At 41.4% G+C, this 17,961-nt stretch overlaps 1 protein-coding gene across 2 annotated transcripts in view; it reads right to left on the bottom strand.

Moving 5' to 3' along the window:
• mon2 (MON2 homolog, regulator of endosome-to-Golgi trafficking) overlaps positions 1-17,961 on the bottom strand; it is a 177,763-nt gene that overhangs the window by 30,617 nt on the left and 129,185 nt on the right. Inside the window, exons 22-28 of one of the 2 annotated variants that reach the window (XM_059977528.1) lie at positions 13,815-13,990; positions 12,904-13,066; positions 10,556-10,849; positions 5,914-6,112; positions 5,183-5,805; positions 2,453-2,596; positions 274-291 (exon numbers count right to left, since the gene is read on the bottom strand). In XM_059977528.1, the coding sequence (XP_059833511.1) occupies positions 274-291; positions 2,453-2,596; positions 5,183-5,805; positions 5,914-6,112; positions 10,556-10,849; positions 12,904-13,066; positions 13,815-13,990 (1,617 nt within the window). The remainder of the gene's footprint in view (positions 1-273; positions 292-2,452; positions 2,597-5,182; positions 5,806-5,913; positions 6,113-10,555; positions 10,850-12,903; positions 13,067-13,814; positions 13,991-17,961) is intronic. The other variant, XM_059977529.1, reaches the window with a different exon arrangement.

The raw sequence follows: 17,961 nt of genomic DNA, 5'->3' as shown, positions 1-17,961 counted from the left end.
ACATGAAGACACTTCATTCTTTTCCAGTTATTAACAGCATGAATTAACTGGAAAATCATAGAATTAACAGCATGACCTGATTTTAGATTCATGAAATGAATTTTAAATAGATCATAAGAAAAAGGACACTGCAGCTTTAAGTCAGAAAAACCAGGAAGCAACGAGTTGTGTTAATGGTATACTGAAGTGTAGCTTGCCATGCGATTTAGAATAATCTAACGCCAGTTTGAACAGGGTCAAATTAAAATAACCTACTGGAGGCTTGAAACTTACCGGAGCAAATAGCTGAATCTATTACATATCCATCAGGTACAGAAGCAGCATCAACGGAATAAAAGAAGATCATAATCAGTATCAACACTTCAAAATGTAAACTTGTCACTGTCACTGCAGGCAATGCAATAGCATTTCAGTTAATTAAATTTGGCTAAATAAAATGGTTAAGTTTAATTATTTTCCAAACTGAATGAATGGTCCTTTAGTATCAAAGGCTCTCTCAACTTCTGTGAACGTACAGACTAAATGCAGACTGGGAGTGAAGGTGAGAGAAAGACCAGCGGATCATGTTCTGCAGTCACAAGTCAAGCAAAAATAGCTAATGCTCGTAATTTCTCTTTTGTCTGTCAACATAGGGAAGCAATTGTCTTTGAGGTTCAGCTGGGAAATTTTAATTAATGTTAAGGATAATTTTTTCTCTTTATACTGCAATAATTCTTCACTAAAATCTTGCAATTAAGTAACTAAAAGTGTAATAAATACTGCTTTTATTTTGTATGATTAGATGAGAGTGTCTATAATCAGTATTCTTGTCAAAACAATGCCAAGTTATGAGTATAATTGTTTGTCAGGAAATTCATTGGAGCATTTTTCTAACGCTTTCAGATTTTGATAGTAACTATTGAAAACCAGTGATGACTTAGAAAATTATCTAACGAGCTTTGAGCTCCCAAGTTTGGTAAAATTGTAACATTATTATGCAAAATCAAACTGCTGACTATCTCTAGTAGGGAATATTGACCAAATCTTTTATGTACTAAATACTAAGTCCAACAGCACGTCCCACCCACTTCTTTTCCATTTCACTTACTACACAGTATCAGGTTTGCCTTATAGTTTTGGGCTGACCTATGGTCACTGTATTTGCTTATTTACACTAGGAATTGTTTAATAACTTCCCATAAAAATGCTCTGTTCTTTATTGCTAAGAGTATTATAGATTTGTTTCAAATACCACCTAAACAATCAAATAGCAGTTTCAAATGCATGCAATGGTATTGAAAGCACAGGAGTTAATTGGTTGCAGTCAGATGACAATAAACTTGAGTTACAGAAGTGACTGTAAATGCAACCTTACCCATATTTTCCCCATCCTAACCCACAGATACTAGTTTCCTCTATACTGAAATAAGCCAATCAGTACAGACTAGTGGTCATCAATTTGTAATTCCTGCAATGCACAACTTTATACATGCTACACACTGCAAGTGCTTGATTTGCAAAAGGTTTAAAATTAAGTTTTGGTTAATGAGCTGAATTGGCACTTCTTCTTACCCATGTTACCATTTAGAATTCCATCAATGTACACTCAGTGGCTACTTCATTAGGTGCCTCCTATAAAGTGTCCCTTGAGTGTACATTCGTGGTCTTCTGCTGCTGTGTCGCCCATCTGCTTCAAGGTTCAACGTGTTGTACATTCAGAGATGCTTTTCTGCGTACCATGTTGAAACGTGTGGTTATCTGAGTTACTCTCAGCTTGAACCAGTCTGGCCATTCTCTTCTGACCGCTCTCATTAACAGGCCCACAGAACTGCTGCTCAGTGGATTTTTTTTTGTACCTCACATTATTCTCTGTAAGCTTTAGAGATTGTTGTGTGTGAAAACCCCAGGCAATCGAGTTTCTGAGATACTCAAACAACCCTTTCTGGCACCAACAATCATTCCATGGTCAAAATCACTTAGATCACATTTCTTTCCCATTCTGATGTCTGGTCTGAACAACAACCAAAGCTCTTGACCTTGTCTGCATGCTTTTAAGCATTGATTTGCTGGCACGATTGCCTGATTAAATATTTGCATCTACAAGGTGTACAGGTTACTTAACAAAGTGACCACTGAGTGTGTGCTGAGTGTGAATAGGTTCAGCTTTGAGTCAAAGTATGTGAGATTAAAAAAAGCAACACACACAAATGCTGGAGGAACTCAGCAGGCATTTTGTGTGTTGCTTGGATTTCCAGCATCTGCAGATTTTCTCTTGTTTATGATGAGATTAAACAAAAATACCTCTGTTGAGGTCATAACCATTGCCAAGATCCAAGTTTCATTTGTAGAAATAAGATTAAACCTCAGGATTACTTTCATAGTTGCAACCACATGTATTTCAACACTACATCATCAGCTTGCATTAAAATAATAAAACAAAAGTTTGTCCACAGGAAAGAATTTGCTTGTTTACCTGATTAAACTTTGCATTTGCTATATTTTTTGTTTCTAATTTTCCATACGTTGGTGCCTTGCAGGAAAATTCAACAAATGAAAGCAACTGGTCAAAGATTGCTGGGTACATGTTCTGCATGTCTTCTGGTCCTATGCAAATTGCCTACACAGAGGAAGAAAGATTGGGAAAATGTTAAAAGAAATTCAACCCACCATCTCATTAATTTGTCATCCTCTGATTGGCTTTCCTTTTAACTAAATCCCTGAGCACCACTGTAAAGCAGGAAGTATTGCCCATTCCTACTTGTTCCTGAAAAAGAGGTAGTGCAAGACATTGAATCAGAACTGTTCACATAATATTCTGCAGCTGTTTGCAACAACTGGGCACCATGGTAGCATAGCAATTAGCACAACACTACTACAGGGGTGTTGGGAGGTCATTTCCGATGTCATCTGTAAGGAGACTGTACCAGCTGAATGTAAGGGTTTTCTCCAGGTGCTCTGGTTTCCTCCCAGTCCAAAAATGGGTAGGTTAGTAGGTTAAATGGTGATTGTAAACTGTCCCATGATTCGGCTAGGGTTAAACTGGGGGTTGCTGGGTGGCATGGCTCAAAGGGCCAGAGGGCCTATTCAGCTCTGTATCTCAATAAATAAATAGATAAATGAAACTCTTACTCTTCAACTAGGACATCAGTTCAGAGTTGGCTTCACTTTAAAATCAAAATATTGAGTATAGGTGGAACACAGCAGGCCAGGCAGCATCTATAGGGAGAAGTGCTGTCGACGTTTTGGGCTGAGAAGGGTCTCGGCCCGAAACGTCGACAGCGCTTCTCCCTATAGATGCTGCCAGGCTTGCTGTGTTCCATTAGCATTTTGTGTGTGTTGTTTGAATTTCCAGCATCCGCAGATATCCTCGAGTTTGCTTATTGAGTATAGGGCTCAGATATTATGTGCAAGAGGTTGGTGAGGCCTAATTTGGAGTATTGCGTGCATTTCTGGTCACTTACCTACAGGAAAAGATATTAATAAGATTGAATGAGTGCCAGGACTTGAGGACCTGAGTTATAAGGGAAGGTTGAATAGGTCAGGATTTTATTCACTGGAGTCTAGAACAATGATGGGAGATTTGATAGAGGTATACAAAATTATGAGGGATATAGATAAGGTAAATGCAAGCAGGCTTTTTCTACTCTTGGGTGAGACTAGAACTGGAGGTCATAGGTTAAGGGTGAAAGGTGAAGCATTTAAGGGGTTACTGAGGGTTCTTCACTCAGAGGGTGGTGAGAGTGGAATGCAAGTGGTAGATGTGGGGTCAATTTCAATAGTTAGAAGCTTGGGTAGGTAGATGGATAGGAGGGGTATGCAGGTGTGGTCAATAGGTCTAGGCAGAATAACAGTTTGGTATGGACTAGATGGGCTGAAAGGCTTGCTTCTGTGCTGTAGTGCTCTGACTAGGTTTAGTATCATGAACAGGTCAGAAAGTGTTAGCAAAGGCAATTAGAGCACTGATCAAAGAACAGTACAGCAAGGTACCTACCCTTTAGCCCACGATGTTGTGCCGACCTATATAAACCTATCCCACGAGCAATCTTAGCCCTTCCCCCCTACACAGCTCACAACCCTCCATTTTTATTTCATCCATGTCTTTTAAATGTACAGTGTGTTTCAGGCACTCACCACTGTAAAAATTAACTACCTCTGACATTTCTGCTAAACTTTGTTCCGCTCACCTTAAATGGATGTCCTCTGATATTGGCCACTGCCACCCTCAGTGAACTTGACAGGGGGACAAGAGACGGCAAATACTGGAATCTGGAGAGAGCCAGCTCTTGCTGGAGCCTAATCTCAGCCTTTGTATTTGGTCATCTCCCCTCTATCTTTCGTCCTATAGTAGGGGAGTCCAGTGAACAGCCTCAGAATTTAGGGACGTCAATTTCGAACAGAGCTAAGAACTATTTCTTTAGCGAGAGGATGGTGAATGTGTGGAATTCATTACCACAAATAGTTGTGCAGGCCAAGTCACTGGGTATTTTTAAGGAGGAGGATGATACGTTCTTGATTAAAGAGGGTGTCAAAGATTACAGAAAAAAGGTAGGAGAATGGGGTTGAAACGGATAATAAATCAACTATGATGGAATGGTGGAGCAGATCTGATGAGCTGAATGGCCTAATTCTGGTCCTAGGTCTCATGACAGTTCTTAGGCTGAGACATTGAATGACTGTTCAGTTCCCTATATAGATGCTGCCTGACCTGAACTTCAATGCAAAAATGTCATTTTTAAAGTTACTGACAATAATTTTTTTTCTTTCAAAACTATTATTTAATGATGTGATAGTGGGTTTTCAATTTGTGTGTTTGAATCAGAACTCCAGGCTTCTGTATGTTAGTTAAGTAGGTGAAAGAAACAATTTGATAAAGATTAGCTTTGCCTCATGTACATTGAAACATTGAACATACAGCGAAAAGCGTTGTTTGTGTCAAATCAAATCAGTGGGGATTGTACTGGGCGGCTTCCAGCACCAACATCACATGCATCGACTCACTGACCCTGACCTGGATTGTGGAGGAAACCCACTTGGTCACAGAGAGAATGTACAAACTCCTTATAGACTGTGGTGGTAATTGAACCCAATCCATGATCACCGTGAACCAACATGCCAACTGCTTTGTATCGTGTGGTTCCACTGTGGTCAACAACACGTGCTCCAACAATGTGGTAACAACGGGTGGTACATCAGCTGTTGTTACCTTCTGAAGGACATCCAGGGCTACCAGCACAGCTTCCTGTAAACTGGTCAGTACCGCTTCAGTGTATGACGGAAGAATGAACGGGGAGGCATCAGAGCTGATAGGAACTGATACAGCACCGTGAAGTATGACACCCAGCTTCCTGAGGTCCTCCATGCTGAAGCCCGACTTGATGTGCTGATACAGAGCTGGGAAGATCTGCACGAGTGCTGTGAGGAAGGGCTGACTTGGAATGAAGAATAGCTTATCACAAGTGGCTGGTGGCTTGGTGCTCTCTGAGCCTATTTTGTACCAGGTGTTCCACGCAGCCCACCACAGGGCAGAATCCTCAATCTCATCTCCAGCAGCATTCAGTTCAGCCGCATTGTACCGGCCTAGCCTTTCCCCCACTGAGTCACTTCGGTTCAGGACTCTGGGAGGCCCCGTTGGAATCAGAGGCCCCACAAAAGGCAGCATGTTAACTCCGGCAAGTCCTTCTGGCTTATCGCATTCCTTTACAGGGGTCACAATCTGTAAGATTTCTTGGCAACTCTTTAGCGCAGCCAAAGAAACTTCGCTGTTCTTGCTCAGTGCAGCAGACTGGATGTGATCCAACAATACATCCCAAGCTTTGGAAAAGTCTCCTGTTGTAAATTAAAACAATATAGATTCATTACAGATATTTCAACATCCATTAATGCAAAGAACATTACATTTTAAAAGCATGACTTTGAAGTGGTGAACAAGGTTACCTAAAGACTGCAGTAAGTATCTCCTGGTGTTAAAGATTCTAGCCACCCCTGCCAATGTTAAAACCCAAGTCTCTGCCCATTGCTTCTCAGCGGTGTCTCTTGAGTGATGAATGAGGATATTTCCACCACCAGATTCGATTTTCTCTTTGTCTGCTGTAGTGGAAGATTCTCTTACCCGATCCAACAGGGGAAATAAAACCTAGTACAAGCCCAAAGTAAACATAATTTAGTTCAAAATGTACTTAATGTAACAATATCAGTACAATCTAGTTCAATTTCAATTGTCATTCAACCATAAATATACATGAATACAGCCTAACAAAACAGCATTACTCTGGGGGGCCAAACTGAAAAACACAACACCAACTGTCATCATGAGTGAATCTGCAGATGCTGGAAATAAATAAAAAAAAACAAACACAAAATGCTGGCAGAACTCAGCAGGCCAGACGGTATCTATGGGAGGAGGTAGTGACGACGTTTCAGGCCGAAACCCTTCATCAGGAGTGAAGTAACATGGGATGGTCGAGGAGGAATAAGAAGTGGGGGGAGGGATAAAGTAGAGAGCTAGGAAGTGATAGGCTGGAGGGAAATGGGCTAGGCGGAAGGTGGAGAATTATGGGAAATAAAAGAGAAAGAAAGGTAGGGCTGGGGGGAGATTATAGTGAGGGGGGGAAAAAGAGAGAGAAAGAGAACCAGACTAAAATAATAGATAGGGATGGGGGTGAGAGGGGGCAGGGGTATCAACCGAGGTCTGCGAGTTGAATGTTCGTGCCTGCAGGTAAGAGGCTACCTAGGCGGGAGATAAGGTATTGCTCCATCGACCTGCGTGTGGCCTCATCTTGACGGTAGAGGAGGCCATGGACAACAGACATGTCGGAGTGGGAGTGGTCTGTGGAATTGAAGTGTATGGCCACAGGGAGACCCCGCCACTGCACCAACAGTCATACACAGCACAAGGCACATACAGCACTTTTAAGACAGCAGTAAAATAGTCACACAAAAAAATATACAAGTGTCCCGATTTATGAATGTTTGCTTTACACCACTTCGCTTTTACAAAAGACCTACATTAGTAACCTGTTTTCGCATTACAAAAAGAATTTTTGCTTTCACAGAAATTTTTTCCATGTAAATTAATGGTTCTTCGCTTTATGCCATTTCAGATTAAGAAAGGTTTCCTAGGAACGCTCTACCTTTGTAAGTGGGGGGGGGGGGAACACCTGTATTGTAGTCCAAATCCCTATGTCCATGAATGTTGCTGCAGTCTGCAGTCAAACACAGTACATGGTCTTCTGCCGAGCAGACACTGGAGGCAGCACTGATGCTACTGGCACCCTAGTGCACACTGACTCTGATGCCTCCCTCCTGGGCAGCAGCAACAGGCGACACCATGGCTTGAGCTCTAGATCTGGCTACAACTGAGACCGTGCAGCCCTCCCACCGTCTGCTGTTCACCAATAAAACAGTGAATCTCACTTGCAGCATACCACATTACCAATGTCCAACAGGGTCTTGCAATCACAAGAAAAATGACCTGCACACCACATTCAAGCACCAACTTCCCTCTTTTGTAAGCAGCAGCATGGTTTGCACCGTCCAGTTCCTTCAGTTTCCCTGCCAGTGAGCAGCTTGCTGAAGGTGTAGACCTGCAGTACTTTAAGTTAATGTCCAGCAGGGTCTTGTGATTGTAAAAAATAAGTTTTAAGAAAGACAATAACATCTTTGGCTGGCCCCTTAGAAGCTGCTGTGTCAGAGCGTGCTACCATCTCACCGGAACCAATCTATACCTCTAAATCTATGCCTACCAATAAGCACATAGAAAAGGTTATTTTATTCATTAGAATTATATGGCATGGAAAAGGACCCTCGACCCAACTTGCCTATGGCAACTAAGATGTCTATTTAAGCCAGTCCCATTAGCCCACATTTGGCCCATATTCCTGTAAACCCCCTCCATTATTGTACATATCCAAATATCTTTTAAACCTCTAACCATCTATAAATTCAACTTCCGTTCAACGTGACAAGCTCTTTTAAATTCACATTCAGCTTTATTTATCACATGTATTTTGAAACAAGCAGTGAAATGTGTCATTTGCCTTAACAACCAACACACTCGAGGATAGGCTGGGGGCAGCCCGCAAACTGTTGCCGCATGTTTCGGCAGTGACATAGTATGCCCACAATGCTCAGCAGAGCAAAGTGGAACACAACAAATCAGAACATACCTAGTGGCAAAACAACAGCTACAACACAAACTCCATTCCTCCTTGCAGCATCTATAGGAAGAAATACAGTCAACATTTCGGGCCGATACCCTTCGTCAGGACTAACCGAAAGAAGAGATAGTAAGAGATTTGAAAGTAGTGGGGTGAGGGGGAAATGACAGGAGAAGACAGGACGGGGAGGGATGAAGCTAAAAGCTGTAAAGTTGATTGGCAAAAGGGATACAGAGCTGGAGAGGGAGAGGATCATGGGATGGGAGGCCTAGGGAGAAAGAAAGGGTCTAGCCATGGCCTCCTCTACTGTCAAGATGAAGCCACACTCAGGTTGGAGGAATAACACCTTATATTCCGTCTAGGCAGCCCCCAAACTGATGGCATGAACATTAATTTTCTAACCCGTTAATGACCCCTTCCCTTCTTACCCCATCCCTTATTTATTTATCTCTCTTCCCCCCCCCCCCCTTCTCTTTCTCTCTCTGTCCCTCTCACAATCACTCCTTGCCTGCTCTCCATCTTCCTCTGGTGCACCCTTCCCTCTTTCTTTCTCCCTAGGCCTCCCATCCCATGATCCTCTCCCTCTCCAGCTCTGTATCCTTTTTGCCAATCAGCTTTCCAGCTCTCAGCTTCACCCCACCCCCTCCAGTCTTCTCCTATCATTTCGGATTTCCTCGTCCCCCTTTCAAATCTCTTACTATCTCTTCTTTCAGTTAGTCCTGACGAAGAGTCTCATCCCGAAACGTCGACTGTACTTCTTCCTATAGATGCTGCCTGGCCTGCTGCGTTCCTCCAGAATTTCGTGTGTGTTGCTTGAATTTCCAGCATCTGCAGATTTCCTCGTGTTTCCACTCCTCCTTCCTACCCGTGCACATACTGTACATAGACCCCAATCACAAGACTTTGGCCTCCAGCAGTCTCACACTAACAGACTTCCCCAGTGGACAGATTTTCCTCAAGATGAAAAAAAAATCTCCTCTAAAGCAATTTCCAACCACAGGCTAATTGATTTACATTTGGGCTCATCTTACTGTATACCGTGAAAACCAAGTGATATTTTTTCATTCTTTTTCAATCAACCAATTGTCGCAGCATGCCATGGCAAAGGGTATGAAGAGATGTCAGTCTGAGTTTGAGGAGGAGCAGGCAAGTTGTCGTTGTTTGTATGTGGGATAGAAACTGAGGATGAATAATTTGGTTTGAAATAATTTTAAAAAATTAGAAAATCTGAGGGAGCAGAGTGATATTGTCAGTCAGGGCAATGGGAAATCAGACTCCCAAGAAGGCAATAACGGGGCAGAAGGAACAATGCCCTAAAGACATTAACTTGGAATTTGAAATTCAATGGAACTTGGAAGCAGAATTTTTGACATTTGACCTACTCAAAGAACTAAAGTAATTTTTCCCTTTTTGAGTTTTGCCTCAGATCACATTACAGTCCAAAATTTAGTATATATGAAGGAAACAAGCAAATTTCAATGCTGAACATCCATAGGCCTTTTTTAAAAAACAGAATGTTCATTTAACAATTAAACAAAACATGAAGGAGTGGCATCAGCTGATGTTCTGTAAGCAGTGAACAGACTGATCTTGGAGAACTGAGAAGGAACTGAACAGTGAGGTAGTTCAAAGGTTTTTGTAAGAGTTCAAAGTATGGACTATCAGAGGCACAAGAGAGCACAGAAACTAGGAGAGAAGTGTTAGATCAGTAAGCAAGCAGGGAATTATATGGAGTACTCCAAAATGAAGCAAGGCTGAAAGGGTAAGCAGTAGCGTAGGAATCAAATATGGGTGAAAGCAATGATTAGATTAGTTGCAACAAAATTCCTTATTCATATGAAACTGGTAGATTAAAGAGTATACATGGTACTAATACATACAACAAGCAGAAACCAGCAAAATAGTGCAAACTGAAGAAATGCAAAAAAAAATTTAAGTAACTATAATAGAATAACCAAGAGAGTTTGAATTAAGATTTCAAAAATGTGATAGCACCTCTGGGAAGCAGGTGTGAAAGAGGTGACTGGTTCAGAAGTCTGATAGCCGTGGGGATGGAACTATTTCTAAGTCTGGATATCTGGACTTTCAAGCTCCTGCATCTTTTCCCAGAAGGTAGAAGAAACAAAAGAGAAAGACCAGGGTCGCAGGCACCCTTGACAATATCGGTTGACTTCCTGAAGCTGCACACCATGAAGATGGAGTAGATGGAGGGAACTGACGAGCCTGTTATGGACTGGGCTATGTTTATCATCAGTGAAGCCCACAATAAAAAATTGCAAATCTCAAAGCTGTGATCTGTGAAGCATGGGACTCAGGTGTGAGATTGCTGCTCAGTTGGGACACTTGGGTAAAGGTGTCAGCTGGTTCTCTTGGCCTGTGAAGCTACGCAGAAGTGTAAGAATTTGTTTATTTTCTAATACCTTCCACAATACAGTATGCCATGTTGCGTGCTGGAGCAATGTCCCATGCGCACCCACTGTGGAAAACAAGGTCTGTCCCCCACTCTTTCGCACAGCTGGCCGGAGATCCACACACAACTCTCCCAGCTTGGAGTAAAGGCACAGCCAGAGGCAGTCAAACGGTGGAGCAGGATGGAACGGCCGATGTAAAGGAACTCCCTTTTCCTTGGCCTGTTTCTGCAGCATAGCTTCTTCCTTCTCAAGTTCTTTCTCAATGGTTTCACCTCGCTGGAAAAAGTAGTCTGAAATGTTCCACTGAAAGGAGAAGTAACAAATGTTGGAAAAATAATAAGATTATTAAATAAGGATTAGTGGTCATAGTAAATAAGTACTGTTTCCTCTTTAAATATAGATTGTAACATCAGAAGAGAACATATAACAGAATCAGAATTATTATCATTGGCATATGTCGTGAAATACCACATTTTGCGGCAGCAGCAGACGAAAATAAGAAAAAATATCTACATACACACAAATTCGATAGAGATAGAGGCAGGAAGCACTAGAGAGACATCCTGTAATGATTAATAAACCAGTTGCTTGGAATCAAATGACCTTGCTTGATGTCTCAGGGCTGGGTGTATATGCACCCACAACGTCCCTGCCCCAGCAGTCCTTCTCTGTCACCTGCCCCACACCCGTCCTGCACCGCTCCATCCTCGCTATTCCCAACATCCTTTGCTCCCGTCAGATTTACAAACTCGCTCTCTGCTCCACATTGACAAATACAGTACTGTGCAAAAGTCTCTGGTACGCTAGCTGCAGTATAGATATATGCATGGTACTATAGGAAACGACATCAGTAAAACTGGAAGCTAACCACTGCAGGCCAGAAGCAAGTATAAAACCTTACCAGATCAACAGCTTCTGTTTACATGAACTGAAAATAAGCTAAGACATAGGAGCAGAATTAGGCCACATGGCCCATCGAGTCATGGCTGATCCTTTTTTTTCCTCCTCCTCAACCCCAGGTCCCAGCCTTCTCCTCATAACCTTTGATGCCATGCCCAAACAAGAACCTATCAATCTCTGCCTTAAATACACCCAAAGACCTGGCCTGCACAGCTGAATGTGGCAACAAATTCTTTGGCTAACAAAATTTCTCTGCATCTCTGTTTTGAAAGAGCATCCCTCTATCCTGAGGCTGTGACTTCTTATCCTAGGCTCTCCCAGCATGGAAAACATCCTTTCTGCATCTACTCTGTCCAGGTCTTTCAACATTTGAAAGTTTTCAATGAGATCCCCCCTCATTTTTCTGAATTCCAGCGAGTAAAGACCCAGAGCCATCAAATGTTCCTCATATGATAACCCTTTCATTCTTGGAACCTCCTCGGACACTTTCCAATGCCAGCACACCTTTTCTAAGATGAGGGGCCCAAAACTGTTCACAATACTCAAGGTGAGGCCTCACCCGTGCCTTATAAAGCCTCAGCATCACATCCTTGCTCTTGTATTCTAGACCTCTTGAAATGAATGCTAATATGGCATTTGCCTTCCTCACCACCGACTCAACCTGCAAGTTAACCTTCAGGGTGTTCTGCACAAGGACTCCCAAGTCCCTCTGTATCCCAGATTCCTGAATTTTCTCCCCATTAAGAAAATAGTCCACACATTTATTTCTACTACCAAAGTGCATGACCATGCATTATCCAACATTATATTTCATTTGCCACTTTTTTACCCATTCACCTAATCTGTCTAAATCTTTCTGCATCCTCAACACTACCTGCCCCTCCACCAATCAAAAAATAAATTCAAAATCCTCAGTTTCAATGAAAATGACTGAATATGAAACAATACTCATTAAACCAGACATTCATCGGATCTCAATATTCTAATGCACTGGAAAGGAATGATAACATTTCTGCATAAAGGGAAGTGGCAACTCTAAGGCTTATTAGCATCATTAACAGATTCTTGTCTCTATGACTCCTGCATTAAATATCAATTGCTTCAGCATTCATGAATGTGATGAGATTTACTGCCAGGGATTGGAATAATTTATTACCTTCAATCAAAATCAGGTAAAATTAATCCTAACCTACCACTTAATCATAGTAGATCGTCTTAGTAGAGAAATGTTGGTTGTTCCATATCATTAGCCACCTTAAGAAAATCCTGTACAAACACTCAATGGTGGTTTTATTTCGTAGACTTGCACTGTACACCCACTTCAAAGAGCTGGTGTTCAGTTGTGGCTCAGATGCCACTTTGACTACACTATATTCAATACATTTGACCTACCTTTCAAACAATGGCAACAAAAATGTTCAATGATGCCACAAAGAATGAATTATTTAGATACTTACCAGCAGACCTATTGACGTCAAGCTAATATTCAGCTCCTGATTTTGAAGCCCAAAACTTCCAGCTACATCGACGACAATCTGAAGGCAGGTGCTGGGCATTGTGGGAAGAAAGTCTGTCACCACCAACTGTAAACACTGAAATGCTGTGCGAATTAGAGATTCCCTACAAAAAGAAAGAAAACTTTTCTTTACCAAAGGGTAATTTTATTCTGAGATTGGCGGGGAGGAAGAATTGTTCGGAGAATATTACATGACAATGAAAATAGAGATTACAACCTGCTGTTATTAAATTGGTACTGTATTTACATCTCTCTACAGGCAGAGCTCATGCTGTGAATTAGAAAGCATTATATCAGTCTCACGCTCTGCAAAAGTTAGGCTTCAGAAGTAAAACGAGGAGTAATTTCAAATCAATGAGATTTTCAACAATGTGTATTTATATAATGTTTTTAATTCAGTAAAACATTCTGAGGTGCTTCACAAAATAGGTCAGGTGACCAAACTCTAGATTCTTTTTAAAAATAAAAACTACATAATGGAAAAGCATAAAAAATTACTTTCAATATTAATTATCTGCTAAACTCACATGGACTAGAACAGCAATCACATTATTCAAAAGATGGTAGATTTTATCTAATGTATTCATAAAATTAATTATAATTTTTTTAGCAAGAACGGAAAAATGCATGTTATTTTTGAGGCACACATACTGTAGTTTAAATAATAGTTGTAAGCAATAGCTACAGGAAAGCCCTATGGATTTCTATCATAAATAGAGCTACAATACCTGTGCACTTTAGCTGTCCAACTTTGAAAAGACAGTGCCTAAAATACAAATTTGGATGGTCTGGAATAGTAGGCCACAGTCAGGACACATGGAAGCAATGTAACAATGGAAAAAGTTTTCTCACCCTTGGTCATTTCGAATTGCTCCGATGACACCCAGCACCAGTGGCCAGCCGGGTCCCAGGCTATCACCTTCATTCTGCAGGATCTGGAGTACACACTCCAATTGTTTCTGTCGGATGTCAGACTGTGCAATATTGGACAGCTCCTTCAGTGGATTCAACAGTAACAACTGCAGCCTCTGTCCAATTGAGAGGAAACAAAGCTAACAAACCATCAACTAATTGGACTCCGTCAGGGAATCCAGTTTCTCAAGCAAACTGGAGACAGAGAAGACAGGATTATTTATTTTTTTTATTTAGCGATACAGCGCAGAGTAGGCCCTTCCAGCCCTTCAATTCATACTGACCCAGCAAACCCCGACAAACCCGATTAACCCTAGTCTAATTACTGGACAATATACAACCACCAATTACTCTACCCGGTACATCTTTGAACCATGGGAGGAAACCAGAGGACCCAGAGAAAACCTACGTATTCCACAGAAAGGATGTACTCTTTACAGAATGGCACTGGAATTGAACTCTGAGCTCTAGTACGTCCCGAGCTGTAACAGCATCGTGCTAACAGTTACACTACCATGGCGCCCAATCTTTGGGCACAGTCATCAATAATGAGAAGCCTGTAATTTCTCAAACTCATTTTCAATCACAAAGTAAAGGATAAATTCAGTATATTGTCATCTGAAGGTAGCACAGGTACTCATCAGATGCACAGGTCCTTTTACAATCATGTTTCCTCTGGTATCTCAGTCAGAGACAGTACAGATAAGAACAGCTAGCACATTTGTTAAATGGACAATTGCAGGCAACCCATCACTCATGATTCCTGAACTTCCCTTGCCTGCCACTCTGACCCAAGTCTGTGGCATTCTGTATTGAGGAGCAGCACCTCATTTTGTAGATTCTGGGCTCAATATTGAATTCTACAACTACAGCTAACTTGGTTTCTTGGTCTGTATTCGTTGTCCATCTGTGACATTAGCTCAGCTAGTTCTTCTTGCCTCTCTGCTAACCTGATATTATGGAATGAGACAGGGCAAGTGAAATAAGTTTGTATAGGGGATCACTTGGCATCTAGTGACCACAATACCATTAGTTTCAAAGTAAATATGCAAAAAGATATATTTGGTCTGCGGATTGAGAGTCTAAATTGGAGAAAGGCCAATTTTAATGGTATCAGAATGATCTGGCTAGTGTGGATTGGGACAAGCTGTTTTCTGGCAAAGATGTACTTAGAAAACTGAAATTTTGAGTACAAAGCTTGCATGTGCCTGTCAGAATAAAAGGTAAAGATAACTAGTATAGGGAACCTTAGTTTTCAAGGGATATTGAGACCCTGATTAAAAGAAAAAAAGGGAGATGCATAGGAGCTGCATAGCAGGTACAGGCAAGCAGGAACCAATGAGGTGTTTATGAGTACAAGAAATGAAAGAGAAGATATAAGGAATGCTAAGGCATGAAGTTGCTTGAGCAGACAAGGTGAAGGAGAATCCTAAGGGATTCTACAGGAATGTTAAGAGCAGAAGGATTGCTAAGGACAAAACTTGTTATCTGAATGGAGCCAAAACATATGCATTCCCTGCACCCTTATTTACTTGGAAGACAGATACAGAGACTATCAAAGTGAGACAAAGTGGTAGCAAATGCATGGACCCTGTACAGATTACAGAGGAGGAGGTTTCTGCTGCCCTGAGGCAAATCAGGGTGGATAAATTCCCAGAGCCTGACAAGGTGTTCCCTCAGACCCTACAGGAGGCAAGTGCAGATATTGCCAGGGTGCGAGCAAAGATACATAAAACATTTTTAGAGACAAGAGAGGTACTAGAGGATTGGAGGATAGCCAATGTTGTTCTGCTGTTTTCAAAAAGGCTCTAAACATAAAACCATGGACTTTAATGAGGCATTTGACAAGGTCCTGCATGGGAGGCTGGTCAAAAAGGTTCAGATGCTTGGCATTCAGGATGAGGTAATAAATTGGATTAGATATTGGCTTTGTGAGATAAGCTACATAGAGTAATAGTAGAGGGTTGCCTCTCTGACTGAAGGCATGTGACTAGTGGTGTGCCACAGGTATCAGTGCTGGGTTCTTTGCTGTTTGTCTTCTATATCAACAATCTAAATGATATTGTAGTTAAATGGATCAGGAAATTTGTGGATGACACCAAGACTGGGGTTGTAGTGGACAGTGAGGAAGACTATCATGGCCTGCAGAGAGATCTACATCAGCTGGACAAATGGCAGATGGAATTTAATGCAGACAATCCAAGGTTTTGCACTTTGATAGGACCAGCCTGGGAAGGTCTTACACAGAGAATAATATGACACTGAAGAGCGTGGTAGAAGAAAGGGATCTGGGAATACTGGTACATAATTCGTTGAAAGTGGCATCACAGGTAAGCAGGGTCATAAAGAAAGCTTTTGCCACATTGACCTTCATAAATCAATGTGTTGAGTATAGAAGATGGGATGTTATGTTGAAGTTGTATAAGACATTGGTGAGGCCTAATTTGGAGTACTGTGTGCAGATTTGGTCACTTACTTAAAGGAAAGATGTAAACAAAATTGAAAGAGTACAAAGAACTGTGTTAGGACTGTATTCTTTGGGATGTAGAAGACTGAGAGATTTGACAGAGGTATACAAAATTATGAGGGGATAGATAGGGTAAATGCAAGCAGGCTTTTTCCACTGAGGTTCAGTGGGACTACAACTAGATGCCAGGGCTTAAAGGTGAAAGGTTTAAGGGGAACACAAGGGGAAACTTCTTTACTCAGGGGGCTGTGAGTGTGTGGAATGAGCTGCCAGCCAGCACAAGTGGTCCATGTCAGCTCAATTTCAATGTTTAAAAGAAGTTTAGATAGGTACATGAATAGTAGGGGTATGGAGAGCTATGGTCTAATGCAGGTCATTGGAAGTAGGCAGTTTAAATTGTTTATGGCATGGACTAGATAGGCCAAAGGGCCTGTTTCTGTGCTGTACTTCTCTGTGGCGCTTGAGTGATCTGCATTTCATAACTCCCACTTTCATCATTTTTTTTCACTATTTTTAAAATCTTTCTTAATGTAACTAACAGTAACTTTTTTGTGTTACACTATACTGCAGCTGCAAAACAGATTTCATGACATGTCAGTGATTATAAACCTGACATTCATTCTAACTGCTCCCATTCACACAATGACCAGATCAATTTGTTTACTGCTTCTTCCCCAGTTTTACCCAATCACAAACATCTGCAGCTTACGAGCTCTCGTTTTCTCCTTTTCAGTTCTGACAAAGAGTCTCCAACCTGAGAGGTTAACTCTGCATCTTTTCCCACAGATGCAGCCTGGCCTGCTTGAGTATCTCCAGCACTCTCTGGCTTTGGTTCTAGATCCCAGTCCACACTGTCTGTACTGACAACTAATCCCATTTGTCTGTACGTGGTCTATATATTGAACTGTTTTAACTCCATTCCTTTGCTAATATCCTCTGGCCTCATACTTACCTCTTTGCCAATGGAGAGTTTGTCTGCCTTTTGCTGTCCCTAACTGCATCATTTGCTATGACATTGCAGAACACAATTAACAGCTAATCACATCTGTCTACTTTTCTAACTGTTTTATTTATTTAAATTTAAATTTATGAACTACTCTGGTGTAATTCAAACTACTTAATTTTTAGTCCAAACTTTTGGCAACTTGATCAGCAAGCGTCAAATAAAAGAAGAGAATGCAGGAAACACTCAGGAGGTTAAAGCTCTGGTGATAGGTTTCTGACCTGGAATAGTAACCGTTTCTCATTCCACAGAGGCGACCTGACCTGCTGAGGCAATGAATAGTCAAACCTAACTAAACCACAAAAGTTGCAGTTTTGTAGCCAATGAAACAATGCAGCAATTAGGGCTGAACACAAAATTCATCATCTGCAATCCACCAAGGGTCCCTAAACTTCTTAGCTTTCATAAGTACAAGAGATTCTGCAGATGCTGGAAATCCAGGGTAACACACATAAATGCTGGAGTAACTCAGCAGGTCAGGCACCATCCATTTAAGTGAATAAACAATTGGTGCATTGGAATGAGACCCTTCATCAGGAATTGCAGTTTTGCTAGTGCATGAAATGATATGTCAGTAATGAGAATGGATTTCCTGCAAGGTTCATTTAAAGATCTGA

The sequence above is a fragment of the Hypanus sabinus genome, chromosome 8 (genome assembly GCF_030144855.1).
Source record: "Hypanus sabinus isolate sHypSab1 chromosome 8, sHypSab1.hap1, whole genome shotgun sequence".
Classification (NCBI taxonomy): domain Eukaryota; kingdom Metazoa; phylum Chordata; class Chondrichthyes; order Myliobatiformes; family Dasyatidae; genus Hypanus; species Hypanus sabinus.
This window is presented reverse-complemented; position numbering and strand designations above follow the sequence as displayed.